The 26,901-nt window shown below is 41.1% G+C and overlaps 1 protein-coding gene across 3 annotated transcripts; it reads right to left on the reverse strand.

Moving 5' to 3' along the window:
* Positions 1-453: 453 nt before the first annotated feature.
* hsd17b3 (hydroxysteroid (17-beta) dehydrogenase 3) lies at positions 454-26,700 on the reverse strand. 3 transcript variants are annotated; one of them, XM_007899981.2, is made up of 12 exons: positions 26,352-26,700; positions 23,358-23,404; positions 21,089-21,164; positions 15,024-15,131; positions 14,450-14,517; positions 12,872-12,916; positions 11,034-11,068; positions 10,676-10,747; positions 8,851-8,932; positions 7,416-7,481; positions 1,627-1,773; positions 454-1,211 (listed from the first exon to the last, which is right to left on the reverse strand). In XM_007899981.2, exons 1-12 carry the CDS (start codon positions 26,494-26,496, stop codon positions 1,101-1,103), a joined length of 1,002 nt encoding a protein of 333 aa, XP_007898172.1. In that variant the 5' UTR covers positions 26,497-26,700; the 3' UTR covers positions 454-1,100.
* Positions 26,701-26,901: the final 201 nt, after the last annotated feature.

Below are 26,901 nucleotides of genomic sequence, written 5' to 3' on the forward strand. Positions count from 1 at the left end.
GTGTGTCTTTCTGTTTGTGAGTGTTATGTAAGTGTCTCTGTATAAGTGTCTGTGTGTTTGTCTCCGTTTGTATGTTTGTGAGCATGTCTGCGTGTGTCTCCTCTATATGTGTGTGTTTCTGAATGTCTCTATGTGAATGTGTATGTGTGCCTCTCCTCTGTCTGTGTGTGTATATCTCTGTGAGAATGTGTGTCACTCTGTGTCTGGGAGTATGTGTGCCTTTCCCTGTGTGTGTGTGTGTGTATCTCTCTCTGGGTCTTTGGGTCTGTGGGCAGTGCCAACCCTGAGAGGCGGGAGGTGGTGAGCTCCTGTAGCCTCGCTGGTGACCCCCCGCCCCCCCAAAAAGGCCACCCCGTTCATGTTAAAGAAGTCATTAATACTTTTTTCGCAACAATCCAATATGTGTTATTTCCTTAAGTTCAATTTTTATCAATAAAGCGAAAAAATGTAGGTTGGCAGTAAAATGGACCTCAATAACACCAATTTTCTGCAAAATGTGGCAAAAAGTTCCAAGTCTCCCTGCAATTTTTATCAAACATTTCTGCACTTTTCTGTTGGCCCAGATTATCACCTACTTATCAGTCTGTATCTGGGGTACTAATTGGTTAATTAATTTATATCAAGTTATTTCATTTCAATGGCAAATTGCACTTTAGATAGAACCTCTCATAAAGAATAGATATTTCTCGAAACAATGGGTAGATACATTAGTAGACACTAGGTTAGCAAAAGGGAGTTTTAAAGATGTAGCAATATACAGTAGAAATATTTTAAACAATAAAATTAATTTCTACCGTAATTTGAATCTTACTTTATCCATAAACAGCAACTGTTGGATACAGAAATTGCATTCCTGAGCAATCCCTTTATAACTCACCTTTACTCAGGACATGATTACTCACCGAGAAATAATTGAAGTGAAAAATATTCTCAACACCAAAGCAAGGTCACCTCAAACAAAGCACTCTTATAAATTAGACCTCTGTGTTAACATTTTCAGAGTCTAATTTTATGTAAAACATTGTACACAAACTTTCAGGCTTAAGTACAATATCATGCAGACTGACAGAATAGATCAGGTGAAGGGCAAATGATGCGACTTAGTAGGTTTGAGCTTCAGTTTCACAGGTCTTCTTCAAATAATTCAACAGAATCTCTTGGATGCTGTCAGTGTGCAGAATCCATTGAGGAATATTTTTGAGAACAAATCCCTAAAATACAATAAGACATGCATGTGCAATTTAAAAGATGTTCTTAATAACATACTGAAAATAATTTTCCATTGGATTATTCAGTGCTGATAAATAGTCTAGCAATGCATCATAGCTAAGATACAATATTACATTTATATAACGCCTTTTATGTTGGGAGGAGTTGCAAGGTCTTGAACCTTGAACTAGATTAGCGAGCAAGCGAGTCGGAACTACTTCGGGAGGGAATTCGAGCGAGTTGGACAGATAGGTTGAAAGCCCGACTGCAGATTATGGGGTGGAGAACATGAAGCAGGGTGGTGTCCTCTGAACGAAGGGAGTGGCTGGGTTGGTATGGTTTGAGGAGATTGCAGAGAAAGGGTGAGGCAAGTCTTTGGAGGGATTTAAATGAATATTTGAAAGAATTATAGGTTACCATAAATTCATGAGACAGAGATCCATGGAAGTTTCCAAGCCAAATACAGTCAAGTGATTGTTTCGCGTACAAATCCGCTGCCAGCATAAATGTCCCAGGTTTCGTATGCCTTGTCATTTGAGTAGAAACTGAAAAGGGCATTAAGCACTGCAAAATAAGAAGGTGAAAGGTTTTATTTGCAATCAGACTCCTGTTTACCCATACTCTAGCTAGAAAACAATAGAAAATACGTTCCTGGTTGTAAGGGAACTCACATTCTAGAAGCACCTCCATTTGCCATATGTGATAAAACGTGTGAAGCTGTTTCTCAACCTCAGTCATTTTCAAACTGAGTTGTTTCAAACTGAAATATATTGACTATCACCTCAGGATATATTTCAAACAGCAACTGAAAGTAGCAGAAGGTTTGCTAGTTAAATGATTAAAAGTAGCTTTGCTGGATGGGCTGAGGTTAGCTTCTGATTACATTTCATATTTTCCTGGGAAGATGTTCACTCCTCTGAGATAATGAGTAATCAGGTCCGTGAACACAGACGTGGGTACAGTGGACCTCAGAAAGAAAATGCTATAGCCTCAGACACCTGCCTATCTTAAGCCTGAGAAACAAGCAGGCTGTGGAAGGCTGCCCAGAAGTTATCCATATCTCTCTGCAAAGCAGCCTGAGAAGGGTGGGGGTTATCTCTGTGACAAGGGGAGGTGGAGGTGGAAACATATAAAAGATGTAACTTTGGAATAGTTGGAGTTGTGTAGAGGGTCAGTACACTTCCTAGTGGAATCAATATCGATTCTACTGTATCGATGTACAGGGGTGAAGAAATTTACCTCCAGTAAGAAAGTGACCATTAAAAGTTAACGAGGAGGAATAGTGGGTAATATGGTTTTGGTACTGTTTGGTAGGCAGGGAAGTAATAACGGTAGTAGCGGTTGGTCCAGGGAAACCCAGAAGTCAGATTAGGCAGTACGAGTTGGGTGCTGGGCTAATAGCTGGTTGAGTTTACTGGAGCCACTCTCTGATTTGTCATATTATTGTTAATTGAACAGTGTCTGCGTATGACGGTTGGGTCCGAAGGTTTACCGGATGCCAGTCCCTGTTTAGGGTTGGTATTATGAGAGTCAGTTGTCTCCAAGGGGTAGTTCCAGGGGCTGATCTCTCCAGTGTATGACAATATGTGATCCCAGGTCTACTGTTTAGTCTGGAGTATAAAATAGCTCCTGGATACGTGTCGTCATCCCTGTATTCTCAGTACTACTGTTTGGTCTGGAGTACGGAACAATGTCTGGATTTGTCTGTTTCGTATATTTGTGTCGTATTATTATTGTGTTGTATGTCATAACGTTAATTAGATTGTGAGCTTTACTATTTGTTTTATAAAATAAACGCTATACTCTTACCACCACCTGTTGAATTATTAACAGAGTGAATGGAGTGGAAGACACATTTTGCTAGTGTGCCAGTCTTGGACCCACAAACCATCCATAAACTCTCACCTCCAGCAAGGTTTGCACAACATAACATGGGTGCTTTTGTTTGAGTCCTCTAGAAAGGAGAGTTGTGAGAGCCTCATTTTAGCAGAAAGCCCAGCATTGAGGAGGGAACTGAGTGAGGTGGAACAGAATGAGAAGTCTATGCAGGAATTTAGTGAGAATTATTCAGCAAGAGAGATATGAGAGAGCAAGAGAGAACTCTTTCAATCAGCAGAAGAATGGGAAATCTTTCTTGAGGTAGAGACAACCTTATATGTAAGCGGGCAAACAAGTCAATTAGCAGTTAATCCTAGGCCAGGTATTGGGGATTAATAAATTTGCTGACAAGTCAAAACTGGGCACTTCTGTTTGAGTCCTATATAAAGGGGAAGACTTGTGAGAGCCTCACTGAGCAGAGAGCTCAGCAGAGTGAGAATTCTGCTAAGGAATTTTATGAGCGTGGGAAAGAGGTGCATAATTATAAAATATACAATAGTTATATTAAAATAATATAAAACATGTCTGGGAATATAGCAGGGCAACTGTGACTGGTTCCAAGCACAATGTGTGCTTGATGGGAACTCCAGGATGCTTTGCGTGCCCTGGACAAATACGTGTGTAAGAAGTGCCTCTGGCTGCTTGAGCTCAGGGTTTCTGAGCTTGAGGAGAGGCTGGGGTCACTATATAGCATATAGAAGGCTAAAGAGTTCATGGATCGAATGTTTCAGGAGGTGGTCACCCCACTGCCACAAAGAATTCAGAAGGAGAATGAATGGGTGACCACCTGACACGGTAGGAAGAGGGGATGGGCAGTGCAGAAATCCCCTGAGAGTGTGGCACTCATAAACCAGTTTTCTGTACTGAATACTGGTCAGGGTGATGACACCTCTCGGGAGGGGAGTCAAAAGCAAATGGATGCACAGGGGGACACAGGGAAGTGTATCAATGCAATTGTCATTAGGGACACAATGGAGAAAATAGACAGCCGTTTTTGCAACCAAAGACGTGACTCTTGCATGGTATGTTGCCTCCCTGGTGCCAGGGTTGAAGACATCATGGAATCGGTGCAAAACGCAGTAAACAGTGAGGTGGATAGTAGCAGACTGTAAGAGAACATAGACAGACTGGTAAAATGGGCAGACATGTGGCAGATGGAAGTTTAATGTGGAGAAATACAAAGTGATGCATTTTATGAGGAGACCTGGGGGTTCACATAATTAAGTCTTTGAAGATGCCTGGACAGGTAGATAAAGCTGTTAAAAAAGCATACGGAATACTAGGCTTTATAAATGGAGGCATAGAATACAAAAGTCAGGAAGTTATGATAAACCTTTATAAAACAGTGGTTAGGCCTCAGTTCTGGCTACCACATTTTAGGAAAGATGTCAAGACATTGGAGAGGGTGGAAAGGAGATTTACCAGGATGGTGCCAGGAATGAGGGACTTCAGTTATCAGGAGAGGCTACAGAAGCTAGGATTATTCTCCATGGATCAGAGGAGGTTAAGGGGAGACTTAATAGAAGCTTTCAAAATTATGAGGGGATTCGATGGGGTGAACAAAGAGAAACTATTTCCTCTGGAGGGTGGGTCGGTAACCCGAGGACACCGATTTAAAATAGTTGTTAAAAGAAACAGAAGGGAGGTGAGGAGAAATGTTTTGACACTGCGAGTTGTTCAGAGCTGGAATGCATTGCCTAAAAGGGTGTTGGAAGCCGATTTGATAACAACTTTTAAGAGAGAAATAGATAATTATTTGGGGAGAACAAGTTTGTAGGGCTATGGGGAGAGCGCGGGGGAGTGGGATTGATTTGGATAGCTTTTTCAAAGAGCCGGCAAAGACACGATGGACCGAATGGCCTCCTTCTGTGCTGTATAATTCAATGATAATATGTATCTGTCTTATCATTGTAAAACGTTAGAACTTACTCCAGTGTAAAAGCTGTATAAAAGCATTTGAGTTCAGGCCATATTCCTTTTCAGAGATTAATTCCAGCTCTCATTCTATGTTTCTCACTTTGTTACTATCTCACTCAAGTGCTGCTTCTCTCTAGTTTTGCCTAACTGGTATGATTCTCTCTGTTTTCAGGTTAACAATCTGCCCAATCTCAGAGGTGGGTGCCAAATGGAGGCCATGTTTTTGGCAATAGACAAGGAATTAAAAGTTATAAAATGAGCCACCTTAGCCATGCCTCCTACTCCTCTAAATAGACACAAGTAGAAGCATTGCACAAGTTCCTGTTGAAAGCACAGCCTCATGACACCTGGCAATGGGGGGTAAGTTCTGCCTGAAATAGTCAGAAGAAAAAACAAAATACAGCTGAAAATTGTCAGCAGTGGAAATCAACACGGTTTCACTCAACAATCCACAGGCTGCTTTTGGGTCTTAATATTAACCAATGACAAATCCCAAACATTTTGTATCTGAGCTCCGTGACCCACTTAACTCCATCCTTGCCAGGCTTCACTGGTTCCCATTCGTGCAAAGGTTCAAGTTCAATATCCTCGTCCTCACCTTTAAAGTTCTCCATGGTCTTGCTACTCCCTACCTTTGCGACTTATTAAACGTTTACCAATCTATCCTCTCAGCAGGCACTGGCTTCTCCTTAGTCCCTGCCCGTCCCACCCCACCATCAGCAGTTGGGCTTTTCACCCGCCACCCTTTGGAACTCCATTTTAGAGTCCTTCCGCCTTTCCCTCTCCCTTGCCTCCTTCCCAAGATCTTCCTCCTCGACCATGCATTTGGTCACCTCCCCTGCTCTCCAACCCTCTTGATTCCAAACCCCAGCTCAGATGCAAACCTTTTAAGTCCAGTGCCTTGGGATGTTCCACCAACGTGAAAGGTACTCGCTAAATGCAATTTGTTGTTGTTGCTGTTGGCTGGAGGTTTTGCATTACACAAAATTCTACATACTTCCAAGTATTAAGTTTTTATAACCAAGCTCAGACTGCCATTGTGGGAGGCAGAACACAACTAGTTGAAGTGCTGTTGCCTAATAAGGATCCATAATGATGTTAAGTGAATTGCTTCAAATCATTTGTCTCAATAATTCCTGCAAACTAATCTCTAAGAAGGCCATTATATATCAAGATTTGAACATTTATCAAAGAGAAAATGTTAAAGACAAAACATCTGACTTTTCTGAAGGGAGGATGTTGACACCTTTTAAATTCAGTCTATACACTACATATCTAGATGGTGAATGGGTGGATACAAACATTTAATAATATTGTACTTCAGTATTGTAAATATTCTACAGAGGAAACCTTGACACGTACAATTATATCATCCAAAGATATATTTGAACCACAGCTGTAGTACTTAAAGTAAAGTTGTTTTGGTTAGCCAGGTGTCTGACACACGTGAAAACCAATCACCATAAGAGTATCCAAACCAAATGGAGTTCCATGTATCCCACCTATATGAATAATCTTTGCTTACTCCATGTGTAGGTGGGATGATTTAGATACTCTTAAGCATGGCGATGGAAATTTCACAGATGTTTATTGGAATGGAGTGTACACTCCTTCCCTGAAGGGACACATCCTGCTTACCTAATTCCAGAAAGTATTAGGTGCAGGTTGACAAGAGCCAAGGCTTGGGGACGTTAAGAGTATGCGTTGGGGTATTGCTGGAGTCTAACCAGCTTAAAAACGCATGGCTTGCCATTGAGAGCAATGCCTGATAAGATTTCCTGCTGCTTGTCCAGCTAGTACCACCCTACCTGTTAGGGCTTTGGCTTGCAGGATTAACAGGAGCTGAATGGGAGGATTTCCTGCCCCCAGTGACTGGTCGGCAAGTCCTACTGATGAGCCAGGGTGGCTGTGCTGTCATGCGTATTCTTACCTTCCCCTCCTCCCGGAAGTAAATTTAAAGGTAGACAGACATACAACCCTGAGTCGACCTAACAGAATATTTATTTTACACAGAATCACAAAAGCTCTCTCATTGAAATTTTGCCAACTGGTTGCTCATCCAACCTTTTCTTCAGTCTGTCCAGCCGCTTTTTGCCAGATCTCATCCAATTACCTTCTCTTTTTTCGGCCATAGCACAAAATTGTTCTGGAAATCAGCATAGATATTAAGTAAATCATTGCAAAAAAGCTGTCTGCAATAAGTTTATCCTTTGTTGCCCGCTGGTATTAGGACACTGTAAGTGCAGGTATCTTCTTTAAAAAGGTATTGATGAAAATTGCTCTCTGGCCAATTCCATATAGATTTGACCCCATTGTTTGACAAACACGTGGTGCTAGGTATTATTGCAAAAATGGAACAAAACCAATGCCTTTTTATTCATTTCAAACATAGGAATAAATCTGATAATTACCTGTATGATAATTCCTTTGGAGCCATATTCTGCTTTGCACGCATTGGAGAACCTTTCCATAAAAATCTAAAAAATAAATTTATTGAGAAAAATAACTTGTTGCTTTCAGCCTTGAAATTATATTTGGACTATTCTGCAAGTTATTATAATTAATAATAATAATAATCATCCTTGCATTTGATATAGCGCTTTTCACGTCGGGAGGACGTCCCAAAGCGCTTCACAGAACACACTGTAAAGTGAACTGACTGTATATTTGTGGGCGAACGCGGCAGCCAATTGCACACAGCAATGTCCCACAAACAGTCGTAGATTGAAAATGACCAATTTATTATTATTTGTTTTGGAGGCGTGTGGAGTAAGGAAACTTGCCCAAGGTTTCGCCCTGCCTGGAATTGAACTCGAGTCTCTTGCTTGCAAAGCGAGTGCTCTAACGACTGAGCTACAGGACTCCACAAATTATAAATAATTTGTAAAGAATGTGTAATAAATAAGGATTATAATAAAAGAACAGTAATCATATTATTTGAGTAGAGAGGCTTGGGAAGGGTTTAAAATTGGGTTGCAATTTTGCAGTGCTTTAACAGATAATGCCCTAAATGTCAAATGTTATAATAAAAAGTTGTTCTTGTGGCTGGAATTTTTTTAAAAAAGGCTCATTTTTTTTATACATGTAGAAAAATATGATGGTCAAAACAAGTGGGAAGCCTGAGGGACAAACCAAAGTGTAGGGATGGGGCAGGAAGAAGGGTTGATCAGTCAAAAGAAATTTAAAGGATGCCTTTTATCATATTCCTACTGTTTCTTAATTAATTGCTGGCATTAATTAATGAATAGAACAATAATCCTTATTTGTAGGACATGTGGCAGCCAACGTACACATGGAGAGGTCCCACAAATAGCCATGATGTGAGTGATCAATTTATTTGGCAGTTATATTGGTCAGGAGATTGGGAGAAACTCCCCTCTCTTTGTGAATAGTACCATGGGATCTTAAGGTCTATGGAAACTACCACCTAGAGCATGTGCAATATGTTAGTTGACAAAAGCAGGGGAGGCACCAGAACAGATCCAATCACAGATGATTGTTATTTTGTTGAGGTTGTCCAGGCAAAACTATACTCTGCACAAGAATTAAACTTACAGGCATGTCCAAGAATTGTCTTTTAAACAATGCAGTGGGGTTTTAGAATTGTAACAGAACCTGTTGGATTAAAAGTGCTTCCAAAGGGAGAAAAGATAAAAAGACTGAAATTTTTTTTTAAAAAAAAGTATTTTTCCCCTGTAAATTGCCCAGGCTTAAAATATTTATCCATTACCTCATGAGTTTCATAGTTACCAAAATTACTACATTCTCACAGCTACATGAAAAAAAGCCCTAGGCTTTTTGGCAATGTGACTACTAGATGGTAACTTTTTTAAAAAGAAAACTCACCTTAGAAGAATTGTACAAGCAGTAGAGAGGAACTGCATCAACGGTCAGACCAGAAGATATGTTCAGTATCAGCCCCTTCTGTCTAAAAACACAATATTTGGTTTGCATAATATATCACTGCACAAGCTTTGTAAAGAGAAGGTATAAAACGGACGTGATAAAGCACTATATCAAATGCAAGAATTTTTTTTATTATTATCCTGGAGCAATTTTTCATTCTCTTCTCAGAAAATGGTCATACTGGAGAATTTCTAATTTTCAAAACAGAATTCATGCGATATCAAACATTGGTTGTGAACTGTTGCAAATACATATTCAACAATTTAAATCTTTCCCCAACCCAAATTGGTCAGACATTGGTCTTAAAAGAAATACATTCCTATAACTTCACTGGTTAGTCCAAAGTACCAGTTCATGGAACAACCTAAACTTGAAAATACCTTTTGCAATTTAAAAAAATTCACAAGCTGGTAGAGATGCAGTTGAGACTCCTTTGCGATACCTACAATACAAAATTACACGGCCTCCACGGCCTCACTCCTCTCTACCTCTACGAACTAAGCCCCTACCAACCTGTCAGCTCCCTACGCTCAGTGGGCTCTGGCCTGCTTCATGTCCCTGCCTTGCCCTCCCCATCATTGGCAGGTAGGCCTTCAGCCTCTCTGCCCCCATCCTCTGGAACTGCATCCCATAATCCCTCCGACTTGCCCCTTCCCTCCTTCAAGACTCGTCTCAAAACAAAATGTTTTTTTTCTTTGATTGAGCCTTTGGTTACCCTCGTACTCTCTCTCCAATCCCGACTCCCAGCCCGGGTCCAAATCTCTAACTGTCCAGCGCCTTGGGACGTCCTCCCAATGTGAAAGCTGCTATACAAATGTAATTTTGTATTGTAGGTATTGCAAAGGAGTAATTCTACCTGATGTGCATGAGGCAAGGCAACCCGACATTAAATAAAAAAAATCCACGTCCTTGACTCAAATCCAGTCATAATATTGTTTTCAAAGACAAGCAGCGTGTAATCTGTGATTGTTTTCATAACAATGCTTGGTAAGCTTCACAAAGAGAAGGCATAATCACTGTTAAAGAGGAAAATCTATCATTTCAAGATTCTGATATACCAATTGAAGTCTCAACTGCATCTTGTGCATTTTTTTAAATTGCAAAAGGTATTTTCAAGTTTAGGTTTGTCCATGAACAAACATTACAATAAATAACAACTCACATTTATGCGAGCACCTTTCACATCCAGACGATGCCTCAAAATGCTTCACACAAATTAAACCTAAAAATGAGGTCACAACTCCATTATTCCTGAATTCATTCATAATTACGGTATAGAAATTCTGATCAACAAGGTGTCTTTTCAAACTCATCTTTAAAGATAGGTTTGAGAATAAAACCGCTTAGATTTCTACCTTAGACTTAGCCAATTTAACTGCTTTTTTAAAAAAAATAGATAAATCTGAATTTAAAAAAATTACAGAAACTAATAAAACACTTCTAGGGTCAACCCTGATATTGCAATGGATATAGCTGCATATATGCTTCTGGGGCCAGGAGTTCACTAGTATGAAGGAGTCATGAATTTGCTGGTGTCATCTGCAATCTGAGACTCACTGCTAGAGATCACACAATGTCCAGTTGGGTGGGGTGCCAGAGGCACCACTGTGTTTTAGGGAAATGCACTCAGCATGAGGAAGCTGGAGATCAGGAGCAGAGGCATATGTGGAGTCCTGTAGTGTATTGGTTAGAGCATTCGCCACACAAGTGAGAGGACCCGGGTTCGATTCTTGGGCAACGCAAAATCTTAGGCAAGTTTCCTTACTTCACACGTCTCTGGTTACCTAGTAGTAGTTGATTAGTTGGTTGGCGGATCACTTTCCAGGAGTAATAATCCCTCCAAAAACAAAACAAAAAAAATTTGGTCACTCAATCCACGACTGTTTGTGGAACACTGCTGTGAGCAATTGGCTTCCATGTTTCACCCTCAAAATACAGTCAATCTACTTTGCAATATATTCTGTGAAGCGCTTTGAAACGTCTCAATGAAGTGATAACGTACTGTATCAAATGCAAGGATTATTATATGTGACTGAGGAGAAAAGTAGAAAGATAGTTGGACACCAACTTTCTTTTAAAATAAAAAGAGATTCTAATCACTAATAAAAAAGAAATATTCTTACCTATTTTTCATCTGTGGGAGGATAAGCTGGGTCATCTGTAGCAAAGAATTAATGCTGCATTTTATTCAAGTTAATCAAAAATAAAAATCAATCTTCTCAATAGGTCCAACAATACGGATTGAAGACAGACAAAATGAAAACCTATACAATTATCTCTCACCCATTTCAAATTGTTGCCTTTGCTACAAAACCCAAATACTGAAAGTCAATTTGGGAAAGGGTTTAGGGGCTTATGATGAATAAACATTCCCTGCATTACCTGATAATATTGCATTGCCATTATAACGTGTGGGTTGGGTCCATAAACTCTGACCTTACATTATAATGAGACATAATAATAATAATTAAAAAACAAATCGATGCCAGTCAATGCCTTCAGGCCATCAGAGAATCACTGACTTTGCTTCTGTACCAGGAAGCACCTATGATATCACTTCCTTCCTGAAGCAACATCAACAGTGCTTCCTGCACATAACACACATGTGGCCCTCAGGAATTGACATCAACACCAATATTGGAAGCTGGAATTGTACCATGGGTCTTGTACAACAACTTTCATTTATATAGCGCCCTTCATGCACGGTTGCATCCCGGACCACTTTGCACACTGTAATGTGGACTGTACAATGTGAGTCCACAGTACACTTGCATAAACAGACCCGTACTAAACTGGTACACGTTATAATGGGTATCACTATGTACATTGTGTTGTGTGGAAATTGTGTCACTCTGGCTAACAATTAGACTTATCCTTGTGATTGTACTGGGGACAATGTAGACTGCCCTCAGTATAGACTACAAATCCATAAGATTAACTCTATAATCTTGGAATAGTAGCGTCTCATACCCATATGTCAAACGCTCTGGGATGCTAGCCTGCGTGGGGCATGCTATAAATGCAAGTTGTTGAGATAAGAATTACTTTCAACATTTTTAGTTCTCCTAGCTTACATTATATATGCTCAACATATGACTTATTTTGTCTTTAATTTTGCTCTGTGTGTAAATCAACTGATTTTGTTTTAACTGGCAGAAGCCTGCATTAGATAGTTATGCTGCCATATTCTAAAAGAGACTGGAACGCAATAGGGGAATAGAGTAAATGTAATGATCATCTCAAAGTGCTTCATAACATTTTCTGTAAAGTGTAGTAGCTATGTATTTCCACACAAACACAGAAACTAACTTGTGCAGGATAATGTTTCAGAAACAGCCAGGAGATGAATGACCAATTTTGACTAGCGGATTGTTGGCCAGGGGACCTTTCTCTTTTTGAATAGTGCCATGGGATTTTTAATATCTATCATGAACTCACAACCTTCTGACTCAGAGGCAAAAATGCTGGCAATTGAGCCATTGTTAATAAAGTTTATAGAGAATTTGATTGTTAAATGCTGAAAAGACATTGCATAAAAAGGTGAGTGCTACAAAGGAGCAATTCTAGTGCAAAGGAGGCAAGGATCAGCTTATGTAAATTCCGTGCGCTCCTCAACATAAAAAAGTTCTAAAAATACTTTTCAAATCAAGTTGAAAAATCAAACCAAATTGAAAAATGTAACTGTTATGTTTCAGCAACATAGAATTAACAATGCCTTTTCTTTTTAAAAGCCTACCGAATAGAACACTCAGACACCTAATGAACTAACAAAGATCATTGACCATGATATTAAGGATTTAACATGTACATAAGCCTTCCCTTAAACTTGCAAATAGCCAATTCATTATTTTGTCACGTACATCTTCCAACATGAGAAAATGTGAAGAATGCAGCGTCATTAATACTTAGGATCACCCAGTTCTACTAGCAAAAAACAAATCATTAGTGATCGATCACATACCTTGATGACAGATAACATATTGACATTGATTAAGTCATCGATGGTCTGTTGCACAAAATAAATATCAGAATTAGAACACATAGTTGTAGTCATTTTAAATTCTCTCACAGCAGCTTTTTTCACCCAAAATGAACAGCTTATCGTCAGAGATCCCGTCAAAATTATTAATGTAATTAGATTATTGAGATCACAAAATAGCTTTGATCGCTCATTGCTGGAGGCACACTGTATTTACTGCAGCAGCAGCAGCAGTTGAGAGAAGTACCACCCAGCCATTAGTTACAGAACCCTATTAAAGTAAACCTAACTGTACTCTTAAACCTTTGCTACTTGACTCTAGATGTTAAGGAACCAAATTTTGTTTCAGCCCAGAACATGAACTCACAATCACCCACACAGAATTTTAACCTTCTGACTGTACTCTTTATCGAAGTTCTCCTAGATGCACTTTCAAACATTTGAATACATTTTCAAATGTAATCCTGTTCTAAATAAAAATGCAGATCTCAACATTTGCGTCAAGGTTATTCTCCACTTCACATATATAAAAATGTTCTTTTACATCTTGAATCGAATCTTTGAGAATTCCTGTCAAACACATAAATCAAGTTTTGATAGTGAAACGTTATTCAAAGAGTGTTTGGAGAGAGGGAACAGCAGGTCTGAAATAAAAGAGACCGCAGAGCAATTTCTAGGTATTTTATTGGGAGCCCGGGTAAGTCTGAACTTCGTTTGTGCCCATGTAACGTATGCACACCACAGAATAAGGTCAGAAGGTGTGAATCTGAGTGCAGCTGAAATATTACTAACTGAGCATGGTGTTCCTTAAGTCATTCAATAAAAGATATGGCTGAATATTGTAAATTTGAAACATAACTTATATAAGATTTAGGTATTAGATATTGAATAATTTGCCAGACTCGCCACTGCCTCATCCCTCAGGCTGCCGAAACCCTCACCCACGCATTTGTCACATCAAGGCTCAATTACAGAAACTCCCTCCTTCGCAACTCTTCCCTTCACAAGCTGCAGATCACCCAAAACTCTGCAGCTCATGTAATCTCATGCACCAGGTTCCGCGACCCCATCACTCCCACCCTCGCCCGACTCCACTGGCTCCCCATCCCCCAGAGGATCGAGTTCAAGATCCTCGTCCTCACCTTTAAGGCCATCCATGGCCTTGCCCCCTCCTACCTCTCTGACCTGCTGACTCCATACCAACTTGCCCGCTCCCTCCGTTCATCGGGCTCCGGCCTGCTCCATGTCTCCCACACCACCGCCCTACCATCGGTGGCCGGGCTTTTAGCCTCTCTGCCCCCACACTCTGGAACTCCATCTCACGGTCCCTTTGCCTCGCTTCTTCCTTTGCCACCTTCAAGGTCGGTCTCAATACCCTTCTCTTTGATCGTGCCTTTGGTCTCCCTCCCACCTCTCTGCCTTCCCTCACCCCCACACCACTCCTCCCCCATGCTCGGGCCCTGACACCTGACTGTTCAGCGCTTTGGGACGTCCTCCGGACGCGAAAGTCGCTCTATAAATGTAATTTTGTTGTTGTTGATGATGAAAGGAGCAGCATACCTTATCTCTACTGAGCATGTCAAGAAATTTAGATGGATGTGGGTTGGGCAACATTCCAACATTGTTAACTGCAAAGACAATCAGACATGGAAATAAAAGTTCATGAGCATATTTGAAATAACCAAACTACCAATATTTTTGCTATATTTTATACAAATGTAACAATAATTCATAGTCTGTGGCCATTTGAATTTAACACTTATTTTTCTGCCACCTGTCACTGTCTCTCCCCACCCGCCACCCCCCCCACCCCCTCAGTCACCAAGAACCTCATCCACACTTTCATCAAGTCCAGGCTTGGTCAGACTGATGCCCCACTCACCAGACTTCCCTCCACAAACTGCGCACTATACAGATCTCTAACCTAGGTCTTCTCCCGCAACTATTTTTATTCTGTGTTGTGCCACTGTTGAGCGCTCTGGGGCTCTATCCTGCATGAGGGGTACTATATAAATGCAATTTGTTGTCGTTATTATTCATCATCATCTGAGCCTCAACCTTCAGATCCGGTAACAATCAGGATTTTTGGAAAGGAATGTACTATTCCAACCTGCTCAACATAAAACATACTTACTCAGAATCCCAATTTCAAGCCCTCTCAGATGTTCTTCAATGATATTATAAATGTCTCTCTTGGTAAAGTCAACCACAACAATCTTCACTTGTCTTCCTGTAAATTGCTCTGCAATTTATTCAAACTTGTAGTTAAAACTCCAATGATAAATAATTTAAGAGGTCAAGCTAATCTGGATTCAACACCTCTGGGATATTGGTCCAAGTGTGGGTTATTTAATTAAATAAATGCAACTAATTTGGGCAATTTAGAATTGAACAGATCTTTTCTTCCCCCCATATAAAAGGATGCCATTTGTTGTCTAGATAAAATGAAACACTGAATGCTGGCAATCTGAGCTAAACTAAACTTTAGCCTGGCTCAGTTGGAAGCATTCTCATCTTCAAGTCAAACGGTTGTAGGATCAAGGCCCCACCTCAAGACTTTGAACTCTAGGCTGACACTCCAATGTGGGGCCAAGGGTGTGCTGCACTGTTAAAGTTGCAATCTTCAGGACATGGCTGTAGTGTTCACCTACACACTGCAGTCACCAGAGTTTACAGTATATCCTATGAAATGCTTTGAGATTTTTCAATGTGATAACACACTGTCCAATGCAACAATTATTATATAGTAGAAGCTTCTCAAAATTGTCATCTGAAACAGATATGTAGTTAACATTTATGCATTAACAGGATGAAGAAAAACTTTCAACTCATAATTAAAGATGTAATGGGATGTTAGATTGAAGATGAACAAATGGTCTAAAAAGTTTTGGTATGATCTCAATTGCTATATCAGTTACAGTAATTGGTTAGTTACCCTTACAATCACTTGTTTGTTAGCTGTTATTTGCAAAAATCTGATAATGGATACCGGAGTGTTTGTGCTATTCAGCTGAATATGCTTTAACATGCAAGCTTCAGACAAATTGCTTTTGTATCATGGCAAATCTCTAGAAGATTGAATGCACTTTGCAAATGCTCAGTTGCAACATGAAGTTCTCTCTATCAATATTTAAAGAACATAATGATCAGCCAAATTCTTTCCTAAACAATATTCTCAAATATAGTTTCCATTCTGGTTTTCTTTTCACACTGTTCATTGAACTATTATTTTGAACTATTGTCAGGATAATTAATACATTTTCATTAAATACATTACATGAGAGTATACAGCACAGAAACAGGCCATTCGGCCCAATTGGTCTATGCCGGTGTTTATGCTCCACATGAGACTCCTCCTGCCCTTCCTCAACTAAGCCTTCAAGCATAACCTTCTATTCCTTACTCCCTCATGTACCTATCTAGCTTTCCCTCAAAGACATCTATGCTATTTGCCTCAACAACTTCTTGTGGTAGCATGTTCCACATTCCCACTACAATAACAACAAGATTACATTTGTTAGCGCCTTTCACGTCGGAAGGACATCCCAAGGTGCTGGACAGTGTACAGCATTTCAGACCCGAGCTGGGGTCAGGGGGGGAGAAGGGAGGGGAGCGGAAGGGGGGTGACCGATGGCATGGTCGAAGAGGAGAGTCTTGAGGCGGGACCACTGCTCTTCTTAATATACATAATTGATCTGGACTTGGGTATAGCAAGTACCATTTCCAAGTTTGCGGACAATACAGTTAGGTAGGGTGGTAAACAGTGAGAAGGATAGCAGCCAACTACAGGAAGACATAGACAGAATGGTAAAATGGGCAGACACATGGCAGATGAGATTCAATGTGGAGAAATGCGAGGTAATGCATTTTGGTAGAAAGAATGAGGGGAGGCAATATAGGCTGGTAATACAATCTTAAGGGGGGTGAAAGAACAGAGAGACCTGGGGGTGCACGTAAATGAATCCTTGAAGGTAGGACAGGTAGATAAAGCTGTAAAAAGGGCATATGGGATACGAGGCTTTATAAATAGGGGCATAGAGTACAAGAGTCAGGAGGTTATGATTAACCTATATAAAACACTGGTTAGGCCTCAGTTAGAATACTGCACCCAGTTCTGGGCACCACACTATAGGAAGGATGTTAAGGCATTGGAAAGGGTGCAGAGGAGATTTACGAGGATGGTACGAGGAATGAGGGACCTTGATTATGAGGAAAGGCTAGAGAGGCTGGGATTATTCTCATTGGAGCAGAGAAGGTTACGAGGAGACCTAATAGAGGTCTTCAAAATCATGAGGGGATTTGATAGGTTAGAAAGGGAAAAACTGTTTCCACTGGTGGGTGTGTCGGTGACTCGAGATCACAGATTTAAAATGGTCTCTAAAAGAAGCAGAGGGGAGGTGAGAAGAATTTTTTCACGCAGAGAGTTCGAATCTGGAACGCATTGCCTGAAAGGGTGGTCGAGGCCGATTCGATAACTACTTTTAAAAACTCGGTGGATGAGTATTTGAGGAGGACGGGTTTGCAGAGTTATGGGGAAAGGGCTGGGGAGAGGGATTAACATTACATTGGTCTTTTCAAAGAGTCGGCACAGACTCGATGGGCTGAATGGCCTCTTTTTGTGCTGTATGATTCTATGATTTGAAGGAGGCTAAGCGGTGGGGCGAGGCAGAGTGATTGAAGGATGGAATTCCAGAGGTTGGGGGCAGAGTGGCTGAAGGCTCTCCCGCCAATAGTGAGGCGGGTGGGTCGGGGCACGTGGAGCAGGCTGGAGCCGGCTGAGTGAAGGGAGCAGGTGGGTTGGTAGGGGGTTAGGAGGTCACAGAGGTCGGGTGGGGCGAGGCCGTGGAGGGCTTTGTAGGTGAGGACCAGGATCTTGAACTGGATCTTCTGAAGGATAGGGATTTAATGGAGTTGAGCGAGAGTGGGGCAGATGGGATCATGAAGTTTGATGCAGGAGAGGACAACCATGGAGGTTGATGCTACCAGAGCCTGAGGTGCTGAGGCGCTAGCGCGAGCCAATCAGGAGGGCCTCAGTCTTGTTCACATTCAACTGTAGGAAATTTGCCCTCATCCAGTGGTCCTGGAATTGAGGGTGGAGACAGAAAGATACAGTTGGGCGTCATCCGCATACATGTGGAAGTTGATCCCATGTCTACAGATGATGTCATCAAGGGGGAGCATGTCGAGTACTACTCTCTATGTGAAGAAATTTCTTCTAACTTCCCTATTTGAACTATTTGTGACTATTTTATATTGATGGCCCCTGGTTTTGGTCTCCCCCACAAGTGGTAGTGATGGGTTACTACTTTCATTTTATATTCCAATATATCAGATAGCGTTGAACAGTGGAAATGATCCCTGAGCTCAGAGACAAATTAAACACAACTTTCCTCAGGGATTTTAATGGTGAGGTAGAGTTCATGACAAAATTTAATGTACAAGATTTGTGTAAAAAGTGTCCTTGATAAGCCAAATTGTTTCTTCTCTCTTGCTTTCATGTTCTAAGTTCACTGGAAATCAGGGGATGCAGAGTTTACTACATAACTATAAGCCTATAAAACAGCGAAGATCAGTAGTAAACCCAAGGATTGGGAGAACTTTAGGGAACAACAGAGGAGGACCAAAAAATTGATCAAGAGGGAGAAAATAGATTATGAGGGCAAAGTAGCAAAGAACATAAAAACAGACTCCAAGAGTTTTTACAAATATATAAAGAGGAAAAGGCTAGCGAGGGTGAATGTGGGTCCATTACAGGCAGAGACCGGAGGAATTATAATAGGGGACAAAGACATGGCAGAGTCATTAAACAAGTATTTTTCTACAGTCTTCACCGTAGAAGACACTGGAAACATACCAAAAATAGAGGACCAAGAAGACAATGTTAGCGAGCAACTTAGGGAGATTAACATTAGTAAAGAGATGGTTCTAGGTAAATTGTCGGGTCTTAAAACCGATAAATCCCCTGGACCGGATGGCCTGCATCCGAGAGTTTTAAAGGAGGTGGCTACTGAGATAGTGGATGGCATGTCTATAATCTTCCAAAAGTCTGTGGATACTGGAAAAGTTCCCATTGATTGCAAACATAACTCCACTAATTAAGAAGGGTGGGAGAGAAAATAGGGAAACCTTTAGACCAGTTAGTTTGACGTCAGTTGTAGGGAAGATTCTTGAGTCCTTAATAAAAGACGTAGTTATGGGATACCTGGAAGACCATAAAAAGATTAGGCAGAGTCAACATGGCTTTACAAAAGGGAAGTCATGCTTGACTAACCTTTTAGAATTTTTTGAGGATGTATCCAGCAGGTTGGATAAGGGGGAACCAGTAGATGTGGTATATTTGGATTTTAGGAAGGCATTTGACAAGGTGCCACACAAAAGGCTGTTACTCAAGATCAAGGCCCACGGGATTAATGGGAAAATATTAACATGGATAGAAGAGTGGCTATCGGGTAGAAAGCAGAGAGTAGTGATAAACGGATCATTCTCGAATTGGCAGGATGTAACTAGTGGAGTGCCACAAGGATCAGTGCTTGGGCCTCAGCTATTTACCATTTACATCAATGATCTGGACGAGGACATTGAATGTAATGTGTCTAAATTCGCGGATGATACTAAACTAGGTAGCAGAGTGAGCTCTCAGGATGATGCAAAAAGATTGCAACAAGATATAGATAGGCTAGGGGAGTGGGCAAGTAGGTGGCAGATGGAATTCAATGTTAGCAAGTGTGAAATTATTCACCTAGGTAGCAAGAATAAAAGAACAGATTATTTTCTGGAAGGGGAGAAGTTAGATAGTGTTAGTATTCAAAGGGATTTGGGTGTCCTTGTACACCAGTCCCAAAAAGTTAGTTTGCAGGTGCAGTAAGCAACTAAGAAGGCGAACGGCATGTTAGCGTTCATTTCGAAAGGTTTAGAATATAAGAGTAGGGAAGTCTTGCTGCAACTGTATAGGGCTTTGGTGAGACCGCACCTAGAGTATTGTGTGCAGTTTTGGTCTCCTTATTTAAAAAAGGACATACTTGCCCTAGAGGGGGTGCAGCGTAGATTCACTCGGTTAGTTCCTGGGATGAGGGGACTGACCTATGAGGATAGGCTGAATAAACTAGGGCTGTATTCTCTAGAGTACAGAAGAATTAGGGGGGATCTTATTGAAACTTATAAGATTCTTAAAGGGCTGGATAAAGTAGACACAGAGGGACTGTTTCCCCTGAGAATCTATAACCAGGGGTCACAGTCTTAAAATTAAGGGTCAGCCTCTTAGAACAGAGTTGAGGAAACATTTCTTCACTCAGAGGGTAGTGAACTTATGGAATTCACTACCCCAGAAGGCTGTAGATGCTCAGTCCTTGAACATTTTCAAGGCTGAGACTGATAGATTCTTGAAAAATAGAGGGATTAGGGGATATGGGGATAGCGCAGGTAATCAGAGTTAGGTGAGAAGATCAGCCATGATCTTATTGAATGGCGGAGCAGGCACGAAGGGCCGAATGGCCTACTCCTGCTCCTAATTCTTATGTTCTTATAACTAGTAAATTCTAATGATACACAACTAATAAATAATAATAAACACAAGGCAAAATACTGCAGATGCTGGAAATCTGAAAGAGAAAGTCGCTGGGAACACTCAGCAGGTCAGGCAGCATCTATGGATAGAGGACAGTGAGTTAACATTTCAGGCCGATGACCTTTCGGCAGAAAAATAATAATACTTGCATTTGGTATAATGCCTTATCACATCATCGAGACATCTCAAAGGGTTTCACAGATATACTGTAATGTATTGATTGTATTCTCTGGGCAAGCTCAGGACCAGTTTATACACACAAACAGCTATGGAGTGTGTGAACAATTTTATTTGGGGGAATTGTTGGCTAGGACACTGGGAGAAACTCCCTTCTCTTTTTGAGTAGTCCCATGGGATCTTTAACATCCACTTGATCAGGCAGACAGTACCTTGGTTTAACATCTCATCTGAAGAGATATTACCTCTGACAATGCCCAGAACTACACTGGAATGTTAACTTTGGCTATGTGATTCTAACACGAGTCTTGAACCCACAACCTTCTGACTCAGAGGCTATATTGCTACCACTGTGTCAGACTGACCTACACAAACATTACCTACTTGTTCACAAAGTCGTAAATATTTTTGATGTTTAACTGGAAAAATATTACTAACAGAAAACATGATAACCTTACCAATTTCATCTGCAACCTTTGTTAACTTCTCCTGAGTTCTGCTAACAAGTACAATGTTTAACCCACGTCTGGCAAGCTGCAGGGAAGAATATTGTTTCATAACATTATCAGTTTTGAAAGGCAGTTGGTCGAATAAATGGCAATTTCTAAAGTGATTACTTAATAAAGAAACTGGAAGCAATTCAGAACTCCACTCCAATATAATAATAATAATCCTTGCATTTGATATAGCGCTTTTCACGTCGGGTGGACGTCCCAAAGCGCTTCACAGAACACACTGTAAAGTGAACTGACTGTATATTTGTGGGCAAACGCGGCAGCCAATTGAGCATAGCAATGTCCCACAAACAGTCGTAGGTTGAAAATGACCAATTTATTATTGTTTTGGGTTTTGGAGGGATTATTATTAGGCGTGTGGAGTAAGGAAACTAGCCCAAGGTTTCGCCCTGCCTGGAATTGAACTCAGGTCTCTCGCTTGCAAAGTGAGTGCTCTAACCACTGAGCTACAGGACTCCACGATATCATATTGACGCAGAATTCCTGTGGTTTGGCAGAACATGCTTCATATGAAGAAGTGCACACTTGAATTCTTTATAATATTGACTCTTATTAGCCCCCATTTTATTAAAATTAACAAAATGATCCTTTTCATCATTAATATCCTGCAGGTTGCAGGATGTTTTGCAGGCTTAGAAATGCAATCTGTAAGTTTTTAGAGCTCCCAGTATACACTTTATGGGGATTACAATTGTTCGATGTGGTAATGTGATAACCGTGTGATAACCACCAGAAGTAACAGATTCAAGTGTGTCTGTTTAGCACTGAACAACATCAACCGATTTTTCTCCTACAAATTGTTTTCCCATTAGCTTTGGCTCAAGTAGCAAATGTAAGAAATATAAATAATTTTTGTTGAATAAGTATTTTCCAGCCAAGAAGCATGATATCTGTGCTCTGAATATTTCTTATATAAGAGTCTCCCAATTGGGCTGAGGCCTTAGGTCTCATAAAATGTGCACCAGTACCTCTAAAAACTTAAGCAATTGACGTCATCTTGCGAACTTGCAGACATGAAAAGGATCATTTTCTTGTTGTAACAAATTGGGGACGGATAAGCATCAATAAAATTAGATTTTAAAAATTAGCATCAAGTACTCTGAATACAACAAAGTGCCTATGGACAGCTATATAAGTCTCCCCTGCCTGGTATAGTGAAGCCTATTAGAATGCAGTGGTTCTGATCCATAATTTAAAAAAATCAGGGTAGCATCTCAGAGCAGGCCTTCGTACTTTCCACGTGATTTTCGGGGCATTAGATCACTAACATCACCTTTCGTTTGCTGCCCATGCCCAAAGCAGGAAGTGATGTTGGTGGTGACCCGATGACCCGAATGTTAGGCCATTTTAGCTTTCACACTCTAAAAACTGGCCGGTCAGTACTCATAGAACGAACCAGCTGGCTGCGTGAAGGGTGCTATATAAATCCAAGCTGTTGTTGTTGAATGGGTGCAATATAACCAAATTTTGATGGAAAAGAGGCGCTTTACAGTATATTGTGTAAAGTGCTTAGAGACGTCTCAAAGACGTGATAAGGCGCTATATCAAATGCAAGAATTATTATTATTAACAATGGGGCTGCATTGTAATGTAGCTCACAATTCCACTTAGTGTTAGACAGTAAGACTATTTGTCCTACATTTTAAGAAATTCAATATTAATTTTTGCAGATGGTTCTTTTTAAGAACTGCAAAAACAGCTTCCTAATTAAACGCCATCTTGTTTTGCCTCTGGTTTTATGGATATGAATCACTGTGTTATTACAAAGCTCTACGAGAAGCATTTGTGTGAATTAATTGTGAAAAAAATCAGAAGATATACGTTGTATCTGGTAAAAATGTAACTTTTAAAGCTTTGATGTTTAATTTAAAAAAGTGCATTCATTTGCATTTCACCCTCAAAGTAAATGATAGATTTTCTTGCTTTGATCACACTGACATTTGACCTTTAGCCCACAAATATACAGTCAATTCACTTTACAGTATATTCTGTGAAGCGCTTTGAGACGTATAGAAGACGCGAAAAGGGCTATATCAAATGCAAGGATTATTATCATCATTATTTTCTAATACCATTTTCCTAATTAGCTTTGACCTTTTAATAACATTTTCCAGCATTATTACAATGGCAGAATACCAATAGGAAATTGAGCTGCTGGAATTACAAAATTAATTATTCAACCTTGTAATACGAAGAAATTCTGGTAACTTACCTCATGTGCGTATTCCTTACCAATTCCATCTGATGCACCAGTGATAACTAAAAACAAATACATTTGGACAATTTACTGCAGGATTTACCAAGTCAAAAGGTCACACTTTCTGACTGATTGAGAAACCAAGAAAGCCAAGTCACCATCAAAATTCAAGACAGTAGGAGAGAGGATAAAATTAAAAAGTGGTGATTAGATGACACTGAGATTGGGTTTCAAATGCAGGTTGAAACAGGAAGGGAATACTCAATGAGAAAATAAAATCTCTTTTATACAAACTGAAAACTTGTTTGTTACCATAGCCAATTTTTAAAGGGAAGTGGCTAAATTAATCCCTAGAAGGTGACCTCATTGGAAGGTGGCCCAATTCAGCCCATTTTTACATCATGTTTCAGCTTCTGGTACTGTATTGAAATTTCCCCCCTATATTAAGTAACAATGAAGTATGTTCTGGCCAAATTTCCTACCTAATCCAAACGTGTTTCAATTGGCTTCTCAATATATCTTTGTGGATGTTGCTTACATGAATTATAAATAAAAATAATATTGTTATCTCATTCAGCAAAGCTATTCAAGACCTGTATTTCGTGTGAGGTGCCATGTAAATGTATATTATGTTGTAACGTTTCAGTAAAGTAAATTGATTGATAAATCTACAAGCAACCACATACTTGGATGCAAGGAAAATAATAATAATAATAATAATCCTTGCATTTGATATAGCGCTTTTCACGTCATGAGGACGTCCCAAAGCGCTTCACAGAACACACTATAAAGTGAATTGACTGTATATTTGTAGGCGAACGCGACAGCCAATTGCGCACAGCAATGTCCCACAAACAGTCGTAGATTGACAATTTAATTATTGTTTTTGTTTTTTGGAGGGATTATTATTAGGCGTGTGGAGTAAGGAAACTTGCCCAAGGTTTCGCCCTCTGCCTGGAATTGAACTCAGGTCTCTCACTTGCAAAGCGAGTGCTCTAACCACTGAGCTACAGGACATAGCTTTCATATGCTTGTTTCATCTTTTAAGAAAAAAATATTGGGTTAAAGATATAATGCTATATCAGGATTAATTGTGTTTGAGTTATTAATAAAAAGGGACCATTTGGCAATTAATTAGCATATTTACAGATACTATCAACAACATTCCACATGAGCATTTAAGATAATCCGCAGCTTGTTTTCAGATTCATCTGGTTCCTGCATTTGAATGAGGGTTGATAGAAAAGACAAGCTTCTATCCTTCCGTCTATCAATGCAAATTTTGAGACAACTTGATCATCCACATTTCTGCGGCACTAATTGGGCAACACTATCGTTTTGGTGTCAGCCTGGCTCAGTTGGTAGGACTCTCGCCTCCGTGTCAGTAGGTTATGGATTGAAGTCTGATGTTGGGGACTTTAAGCTCACGGTTTATGCTGCCACTTAGTACAACATTAAACCAAGGTCCTGTCTTCCTGCTCAGGTAGATACTAATGATCCTATGGCATTATTTAAAAGGAGAAGGGATTTTCACCTTTTGCCTGGCTAACAATCCTTCAGAAAAATTGCTCATTCGTTCATTCATTGCAAGTGAGAGTCCTGAGTTCTATTCTAGGCAGCGCAAAATGTTGGGCAAGTTTCCTTACTCCATATGCCTCTGTTTACCTAGCAGTTAGTAGGAACCCAGTTGTTAGTTAATTCGCGGATTGCTTTTCTGGGGATAATAATCATTCAAAAAAAACAATAAAATTTGGTCACTCAATCCACGACTGTTTGTGGGACGTTGCTGTGCGCAATTGGTTTCCACGTTTCGCCCACAAATGTACAGTCAACTCACTGTACAGTATTTTCTGTAAAGCGCTTTGAGACATTTAGTTTCTATAGAGCCAACTTTCTATAGTTGAATGTCAGCAAGACCGAGGCTCTCCTGATTGGCTCACATCAGTGCCTCTCCACCTCATGAACTCGCACATTGCACAACTCCTCCACTCCCTCACCCTTCAGGTTTCCAAAACCCTTTAGATTCCTTATTGCAACCAGGCTCAACTATGTTAACTCTTTCCTCCACGAGCTGCAGATCATCCAGAACTCTGCCGATCGTGTACTCTCACGCACCAGGCTCCGTGACCCCATCACACCCACCCTCGCCCGACTCCACTGGCTCCCCATCCCTCAGAGGATCGAGTTCAAAATTCTTGTACTCATCTTCAAGGCCCTCCATGGCTTTGCTCCCTCCTACCTCTCCGACCCTTATCAATCTGTCTGCTCCCTCCGTTCAGCAGGCTCCAGCCCGCTTCATGTTACCCACCCCGCCATCGACGATCAGGACTTCAGTCTCTCTGCCCTCACCCTCTGGAACTCCATCCCACATTCCTTTCGCCTCACTCCCTCCCATGCCTCCTTCAAGGAATGCCTCAAGACCCTCCTCTTCAACCATGCTTTCGGCCACTCTCCTACTCTCTCTGCCCTCCACCCTCCCTGATACCAACCGCCACCACCCCCCGACTGTTCGGTGCCCTGGGATGTGAAAGGCGCTTTACGAAGGTAATTTAGTATTGTATCGTCTAGAAGACGTGAAAAGCGCTCCATCAAATGCAAGGATTATTATATCAACCACGAGGATAATTAGTATTAACCTTTAAAACATCAGGTGGGGGATACGAGACAACAGACGAGGGCAATTCATGGGTCAGGACAAGTTACACGTTCAATTCGGCTACGTCTCCTGAAGTTTTTCATCTGCCGCCGAAATAAAACCTGACCCAATTGAGAACTGCCAATTCCGGGCAGGAATATTTCTGACCAGCAACGAAGACTCGAAGCAAAATAAGTCTCATACCCGAAAAAGGGGGGGGGGACAGCAAAGCGATGAAGAATTTACTGAGGTGAGCATCAGAGGTAAACCTGGGACTAAGACACATAAAAGTTCAGAGTCAGTTGTCCAGTTGTCCAGTCACTCACAACTCACTCACACACACTCACACTCACACTCACACTCACACAACTTACCTGCCCATTCACCCATGCCACTGAAAAACGAATGAGGGACTTTGTGCCACCTGGTGAAATATAAATACCTCAGGCACTTCATTACTTTCAGGAAAAAATGCAAAAGGGTGAGAACCCCGAACGCAGTGAAGACGAGCTCCGACATTGCAGCTGCGACTCGAGCAGCAGCGCAACACCTCCACTCACAGCGCCCAAACCCCAACTCCACTCCACTCACTCCACTCCCGGTTGGTTTTGACGGTCAGGGCTTTCTGCGGTGTCTCCCAATCTGTCAGTCACACACTGGGTGGCCACGGTAACCTCAAACCGGCGACCAATCAGCAGCGGCTCCACCTCTCAACTATCTCTCCCCCCCACCACACCCATCTCCTCCCCCCCCCCCCCCCACCCCACCCCACCCAACTCCCCACCCCACCCCACCCACCAAACACCCCACCCCACCCACCCAACTCCCCACCCCAACCAACTCCCCACCCCACCCACCCAAACACCCCACCCAACTCCCCACCCCACCCACCAAACACCCCACCCCATCCAACTCCCCACCCCA

Source organism: Callorhinchus milii, unplaced genomic scaffold (genome assembly GCF_018977255.1).
Source record: "Callorhinchus milii isolate IMCB2004 unplaced genomic scaffold, IMCB_Cmil_1.0 Scaffold1, whole genome shotgun sequence".
Classification (NCBI taxonomy): Eukaryota; Metazoa; Chordata; class Chondrichthyes; order Chimaeriformes; family Callorhinchidae; genus Callorhinchus; species Callorhinchus milii.

Bases quoted from the DNA above. Each gene is read 5' to 3' on its own strand.
- hsd17b3 (XM_007899981.2), bottom strand. From the start codon at position 26,496: ATGTCGGAGCTCGTCTTCACTGCGTTCGGGGTTCTCACCCTTTTGCAT. The intron at 15,132-21,088 runs GTAAGGTTATCA...AATAAATTGCAG, and splicing joins AAAGGTTGCAGATGAAATTG to AGCAATTTACAGGAAGACAA. The intron at 7,482-8,850 runs GTGAGTTTTCTT...TTTATTTTTTAG, and splicing joins GCTTGTACAATTCTTCTAAG to ATTTTTATGGAAAGGTTCTC.